Raw genomic sequence first — 7,865 nt, forward strand, 5'->3', positions numbered from 1 at the left:
GTGTACCCTGCGTCTTACCGCCCCGACCCATCACCTCACTGCTGCAAAACACAGCACAGGCCGGGCTACAGTAGTCTGTCTGTGAATAACAACAAGGAACACCAGCAAGATGTCTGACATGGAAGATGATTTTATGTGCGATGATGAAGAAGATTACGACCTGGTATTTATAAATAAAATTATTCTGCTTGCTTGAATATTGTTAACGTTTGTCCGCTGAGCGCTGACACAAGTCCCGACAGTACATGCTAGCTAATGTTAGCGCTTTAGTTAGCCTGCTGGCTAGCACCAAGTTGACAGCGAATGAATAAGGTTAGCTTCCTAGCTGGCTATCCATTGTTGGTTTTGGCTGATATGCTGCTAACTGATATTAATATACTTTAAACACGTAGTTTAAAGCGTATCCAGCTGTCATTTGGATTTGAACTGCAGTCAGGAAAATCAAGTCAACTGGCTAGCTAGCAAGCATGACAATAGCTAACATTAGCTCATGGTTAATATTAATAGAATATTTTCACAGGCGGTCTGGCATGCTTAGTTTTTGCGTTAACTTGCTGAGAGTTTGTGGTGAACATGCGTTTTATACGTTTGAAGTGACTTTTGCGATCTAAGTTTTTACATTCTTGTATACTTAAACTTAGGAATACTCAGAGGACAGCAATTCAGAGCCAAATGTGGACTTGGAGAACCAGTACTATAACTCCAAAGCCTTGAAGGAAGATGATCCCAAAGCAGCGCTCAGCAGTTTCCAGAAGGTGGAGTCATACGCCAGAACAATAATTTCTTCTCTGTAGCTCTCTATTCAAGTTACTTAAAAATGGAATTTACTAACGTATGTTGACTTTGGTGTGTTCAGGTGCTGGAACTAGAAGGAGAGAAAGGAGAATGGGGGTTCAAAGCACTTAAACAGATGATCAAAATCAACTTTAAGCTGGTATACTTTGTAAAACCTTTCACCATTGTCTTTTACACTTACCCCACAAATTATTGAGAGGTGGTTTAATGTGTTTCTCAACTCTGTAGACAAACTTTCCAGAGATGATGAACAGGTACAAGCAGCTTCTCACGTACATAAGAAGTGCTGTTACCAGAAACTACTCAGAGAAGTCCATCAACTCCATTCTGGACTACATCTCTACCTCCAAACAGGTGTGGATAGACTGTTTGACATGCATATGTTTTGGGGACTTGAAGCGTTTACCGTGTTCAGTGTTTTCTAAAATCTACTTCTCTTGTCACTAGATGGACTTGCTACAGGAATTCTATGAAACCACACTGGAGGCTTTGAAGGATGCAAAAAATGACAGACTGTGGTTCAAAACTAATACAAAGGTATACAACGATTTCCTGCTGATTCCAGGTAGTCTTAAATAATTCTCTAGTAAAATAAATGTTCAGACTTTATTTTTTAATTCAGTTGGGGAAACTGTACTTGGAAAGAGAAGAATATGGGAAACTGCAAAAGATCCTTAGACAACTACACCAGTCCTGTCAGGTAATTTGTTCTGTTAATCTTTATTTTGCAGAATATGGAATATATGTCTTTGGTTTTATCACAGCATTGTCTTGTAGATCTAATTAAATGCAATGTGGTTGCCTGGTTACTTCAGGCTGAGATAATATCCATTTTTTAATTAAGAGGTCAAATAAGTCTTAATTCACTACTTTTGTTATCATGAAGCTGCTGGTATGTTAGAAGCGTATGTATATTTCACAATAGTAATTATTTAATAAATGGTTGCTTCTTTTTTTTATGAACTACAGACAGATGATGGCGAGGATGACCTAAAGAAAGGCACGCAGCTGTTGGAGATCTATGCTCTGGAGATCCAAATGTACACAGCACAGAAAAACAACAAGAAATTGAAAGCCTTGTATGAGCAATCCCTTCATATTAAATCTGCCATTCCTCATCCACTCATAATGGGAGTTATTAGAGGTATGAAGGTGTAGCTCACAGAGCAGTTACATAGTTTAATGTGCAACTGCTACACTATATATTGTCAAGCTTTTTGCTGCATAACTTGTGGTTTTTGCTTTCTTGTTTTTGTTGTGGTCCTGGCCAGAGTGTGGTGGGAAGATGCATCTGAGGGAGGGTGAGTTTGAGAAAGCTCACACAGACTTCTTTGAGGCCTTTAAAAACTACGACGAGTCTGGAAGCCCACGAAGGACGACATGCCTGAAGTATCTGGTCTTAGCAAACATGCTTATGAAGTCTGGAATTAACCCCTTTGACTCTCAAGAGGTGGGAATTAGTTGTTTTATAATTTTTTGTAAGCTTGCTTTCCGTAAATGGTGATAGAGTGTATCTAGTAATATAAACAACACACAGATTAGCTGGTTGCCATAAGTTTTTGCAGGGTTTGTTGTTGTTGTTATTTTGAAAAGACATCCAGTGGATTCTATTCATTAATTTGTAAGTTGAACTGTTTTTACACGAAAAAAGTGCACATGCAGAATTACTGAAGCATTCATGAAATGTGCGAACTGCTAATATTGTTATCAGATTCATTTGTTTGTATGCATGATCTGAGGCAAGGCTAAATTTTTAAATACTGATCAGTCACAGATTTGTGCATGTAACATTCGTATGCATTGTTAATGAATGAATAATGTTTTATGCTTAAGCTGCAAATAAGTCCTTTTTTCCCCCCCAAGGCCAAACCATACAAAAATGACCCAGAGATCCTAGCGATGACAAACTTAGTAAGGTAAGCATGCATTCATATTCTATTCACTAATAGTACAGCATGCATCACAAAGTTAGTTAAGCGCACAAATTGTTAAACATAAAAAATAGTGCAGGTGTTGTTTAATCCAAAAAACACCTTTTCCGCTAGTACTTACTCAGATCGACTCAATGCAACTCGACTCTACTCTGTTTTGGTCAATTTCCTTTAGCTGAAAGTCCCTCGATGACATTTGTATGCAACAGGAATACCACAGCAACAGTGATGGTATATATTCTGGTTGGTGTATTGCTTTTTGTCAGACACGGGGACCATGGTGTTGTTTTATTTTTTAGCCTTTTCTTGTGTTGTGGGGTTTCAAAAATGTCTGGTTTGATTTTCATAAACGAGATGCTGTCACGCCTCATTAAGTGATATCACTGACTAGGCAATCGGTGGCTAGTCTGTTGATGTCACATCTTTGGATTGCCTCAGATCAGTTGGAACCCTGGCTGAATAGGTTTTAAAAAAAGTACCTGGTACAGGTACTACCACCTAATGGAAAACTCTAAGTCGGTACTAGTTAACAAGGGCTATAAGTTATTACATACAAGTAATAAGAATAATCTAGTCCTGAACGGGTCTTAAAATGAGTTAAATAGAACATCAGATGAACTATAAAGTATGACATATTATACTGTGTCGTCATTTATTTAACAAAAAGTAGGGCAAAATGCAAAAACGGTATGCGGAAAACAAAGCTTTTTTAAAAAAAGAGGAGTTCATTGTTGATAAAATGACTTCAAGGTGCCCAGGTCACGTGGCACTTTGCAAGGCAAGCTGACCGCCCCCGTGCTTGACAGTTGATATGAGGTGTTTTTCCTGATATGCTGTGTTTGGTTTTCTTAAAAGGTGGTGCTTTCTGTTATGGTCTCCACCTTAGCCTCCTCTAGCCAAAGGATATTGTTCCATAAGTCTTGTGGTTTGCTCAGATTCACTTTTGCAAACCTAAGCTATGCTGTCATGTTCTTTATAAAGAGAAGATGTTTTATCCTCGCAGATCTTCCAAACAAGCTATACTTGTTCAGTCTTTTCCTCATTATACTGTCATGAACCTTGACATTTAACGTGTTAACTGAGGCCTGTAGAGTCTGAGATCTAGCTCGTGGATGTTTTTTGCAAAATCTCTGAGCATTCCACAGTCTGACCCTGTTGGGATGTTCACTCTTGAAAAGACTTGTCTTGAATTTTTTCCACTTGTGAAAACAGTGGTATGGCAGACTTCATATTGTTTGGAAATTGCCTTAGAAACCTTCCCAATAGGATGAGCAGCAACACAAAAGATCATTGATGATGCCTTTCCTCCTTGGCGTTGTGTTAACACACACCCAAATGCTCCAAACTGCCAAAACATCTGCTTTCATAGAAGTGGTCACTCTTGCTAATAATCAGTTAATCAAGCATATTTGATTCACAGCACATGCTCCTACTTACCTTCTGGATTTCTATGGAAATAGTAAGGATGTATTTAGTTTTTCTCAGACATTGCTTCTGCATTTTGATTTAGTTTTTGTTAAATAAATAATGACAATGTAGAACGTATTGTTTTGTAGTTCATCTGAGGTTATATTTACCTACCTGATCCTTAGTAGTTGTATTTATCTGCTAAGGGCCAGATTGTTTTTATTACATAATGATCTCTATGATCACTCTATGCACAATGTCTCCAGCTCCGTCACTAAACCGTGTCTGTAAGGAGAGAACAAGCTTTAACACAAAAAGAGACTTTTAACTGGCAGAGATTGCCATCAGTCCCAGGCACATCATGTATAAAAATCATTTCTCGAAAATCCCACGTTCTATTCAGGTTTACTTAGGGTGTGTGGGTTAATAATTTAAGTTGTGCAATTGCATGCTAGTTGTAATTGTTTTTTTTTATAGCCTGAACAGTGATATATTAACAACATTAGTGGTAGTAGGCTTATTCATAGCAGCTCGCAAAGCAGTAAGAGGATTTTTATAAATGATCAACCCATATTCTTTTTGTCTTCCTGAAACTTTTACTGGTCTTCTGCTTCCTTGTTTACACTCTTTAGTCTGCATGTTTGCATAAACAACAGGCACAATCTTGTGTTCTACGATTAAATTTAAGACTTATTACATAAACAAGAAGCTCGGAATGCACGCTCAATACTGCAATAAGAATAGTGTTTACATAAAAATGTAACATTTTCGCAATGTGTTTGACAGCTTTCAGGATGAGAGTTTGTGTGTGGGTCACGGGGACACCATAAATACAGTAAAACAACAGTGACTGTTTTCCCTTTCAGCGCCTACCAGAACAATGACATCACTGAATTTGAGAAAATCCTGAAAACAAATCACAGTAACATAATGGACGACCCTTTCATCAGAGAGCACATAGAGGGTGAGTGGTGAACGTGACTTCAGTCCACGTGCTCAGTGAATGAGTTTGAAAAGTGTATCTGATTATGTGATGTTATGTTGCAGAACTCCTGCGCAATATTAGAACTCAAGTACTTATTAAACTCATCAAACCATACACAAGAATACACATCCCTTTCATATCAAAGGTAAGACCAAGGGCAATAAAGTTGTCCCATACATTGACTCTGTCTGTAATCTTTCCTCTTTAGATAACCATTTATGCTCATTTGAATTTTTTTAGACTTTAAATGGGTTCTACTGAAAAGCATTCACTCATATTCAAGACGAAAAGGCTGAATGTGGAGTACAGAACAAAGATGATGTTCAGACAGAATCTCATGTTGAAATGTTGTTGATTCTGGTTATACGTCACATTCTTTATTATCAGTCTAGCAGTCTTCGCTTTCAAAACTGAACACAGTGTATACACTATGGGAAGAAAGGTGTAAATGTGACTCAGGTGTGAAAAAAGCTCCATTACTTTTAGTTTAACATCATTGCCTTGGAATGTGCAGCTGTCATTCCGGCACAGATGAAAGGAGCTGATTTGGTGAGAGGCATACGTTTCTGACTGAAAGGAAAATTTGGTTTCCCTTCCCAGTCTGTCACTGTACTTTCAGTCTTTAAAGATTAATGGAATCAAGTATAACAGAAGTAAATAAAATACTGTTTTGGCATCAACATAACTTTATCCTGATGAAATCAGCATATGGAAGTCAACAGGTATATAATCACATTAATGGATCTCCAGAAAGAAGTACTAAAATAGTATGGTTCTGTGGTATAATATGTAAAAGTGTGAATTCAAACAAAAAAAAGAACTGAAATGTACATTGTAGGTTTATTTCCTCTGTTTATTTCAACCTTGATTAGCAACGTTTGGTTTGAAACAGAAAAGAGAGCTAAAGTGTCTGATAAACTGATAATCTTCACATAAGTAGGGGAATTATTAATAATTCAGAATGTTTAGGTATACTGCTGGCGTGCATCTGAGTGGATCGGTCTTCACTTCTTCCTTTGTGTTTCAGGAGCTGAACATTGATGTGTGCGACGTGGAGAGTTTGCTGGTGCAGTGCATCTTGGATAAGTAAGCTTCTCACATGTGTGCTGAGAAATTGAGCAGAAAAAAGATCCTTCCTGTAGATAGATGTACTTCCTCATATTTTGCATCCTTTGGCCAATAAGGGATTAAGGCGGGTATGAATAGACAGTTTCAGTTAGATCTTCAGTTTAATTTAGTCTTACTGTAACAGTGACCTTACGTAAATGCTTGTGTAAATGACATGCCAAGATGTGAAAACAACACACAGCATGTTTTTATTTTTAGTCATTTTCTTGTTGTCATCTGCAAGGTTTTGCTACAAGATTGAAAGTATCGGGAAAAGAAAAACCACAGTTATTATTTTCTTTTCCTAAATATGGTTTCAAAAACTGAAATCTTTAAGTTTTGCTTCTTTGTCTTCTCAGTTATTCTGCCTCTGAAGGGAGGGCGTATGTAATCGCTTCCCTCTGCTTGTTCCTCTGTTTGTCTATTTGTTAGTAATCTAGTGTCCACAGTTTGCAAGATATCAAATTTTGGGTGATGTTAGATTCCAATAATGAGCTGATTTAATTTAGGTGGAAATCAGGTCAGTTTCAAGTTCAATGTGAAAATCAGTAAAAACGTTATATTACTCACAATTAACAACAATATTCTGGGTCTTGGAGGATATTAGTACCTATGTTGGCTTAAGTATTTGAACCTTGACGGACCTTGTTAGCGCCCCAAGGTCATTGTTGACTTTGAAAAAAAAAAAATTTCAAGAAACCATATAGGGTAGTCATGACAAGGCATGGAGAGGGCTGTACAAAAAACTGTTTTATTTTTTTCTCATGCGCTACAAGATGTCACAGTGATGCCATAACAGGGTGATGTCATCATATTGTAATAAAAGCAAAATATTTAGTATAGCCGTTGCTCTTCGGTGGGGAGTTACACTCGCTGATTGGTCTTGTGTTCTGTATTTTCTTATGTGTTTTTATTGTATTACACGGTAATGGTATTTTTAAAAATAAAAATTGCATTTTAGTGCTGCACTTTTTAAAAATCCACTGAACTCCTATATAAAATCAAGTGGAAGTCTTGTAAACACACTGATACTTTTCTTTCCTTTTCCTTCACAGCACAATCCATGGACGAATTGACCAGGTGAACCAACTACTAGAACTGGACTACCAGAAAAGAGGAGGGGCTCGTTACACAGCTTTAGACAAATGGACAAATCAGCTGAACTCCTTGAACCAAGCCATTGTTAGCAAGCTCACATGATGGCCTGTAAAATCAAGAGACAAGGAGAAATGGCATGTTTGAATACATCCATAAAGTTATGCTACTGTGCTCCTTCAAGTTTATCCTCTGAGACAAGAGGCACAGCACAGGCTTTGAGAATGCGTCAATATCAAGAAGACCTCCAGCACTCTTAAGACAGTGTTCAGAGTGTGTTGTTTTGTGCTGATAAAAGGAAATCACTGGCACTTGTTTTTGTTTTCCGTGTTCCTAATTGGCAAATCCTTCCATGTGCAACACAAAGTTGCTTAAGTTGTGAAACAAAACCTCCAAATGTGTATGAAAACCTGTACACAGTATTTTAATGTATGCTGTTGCCTGTTGGTAATAAAGATTTCTCTCAGCACTAAATGAGTTCAGCTGCCTTTGACTAGCTACAAACTTTGTGCTTTGGGAATTTGATCAAGTAGAATTGAATAAAT

At 37.5% G+C, this 7,865-nt stretch overlaps 1 protein-coding gene across 1 annotated transcript; it reads left to right on the plus strand.

Moving 5' to 3' along the window:
* Window positions 1-7,794, plus strand: cops2 (COP9 signalosome subunit 2). Its single transcript, XM_040045439.1, has 13 exons — window positions 1-163; window positions 642-755; window positions 857-934; window positions 1,024-1,149; window positions 1,243-1,332; window positions 1,418-1,495; window positions 1,765-1,939; window positions 2,067-2,245; window positions 2,659-2,711; window positions 5,000-5,097; window positions 5,181-5,263; window positions 6,146-6,204; window positions 7,281-7,794. Exons 1-13 carry the CDS (start codon window positions 110-112, stop codon window positions 7,423-7,425), a joined length of 1,332 nt encoding a protein of 443 aa, XP_039901373.1. The 5' UTR covers window positions 1-109; the 3' UTR covers window positions 7,426-7,794.
* Window positions 7,795-7,865: the final 71 nt, after the last annotated feature.

This window comes from Simochromis diagramma, unplaced genomic scaffold (assembly GCF_900408965.1).
Source record: "Simochromis diagramma unplaced genomic scaffold, fSimDia1.1 OVJJ01000079.1, whole genome shotgun sequence".
Lineage (NCBI taxonomy): Eukaryota > Metazoa > Chordata > Actinopteri > Cichliformes > Cichlidae > Simochromis > Simochromis diagramma.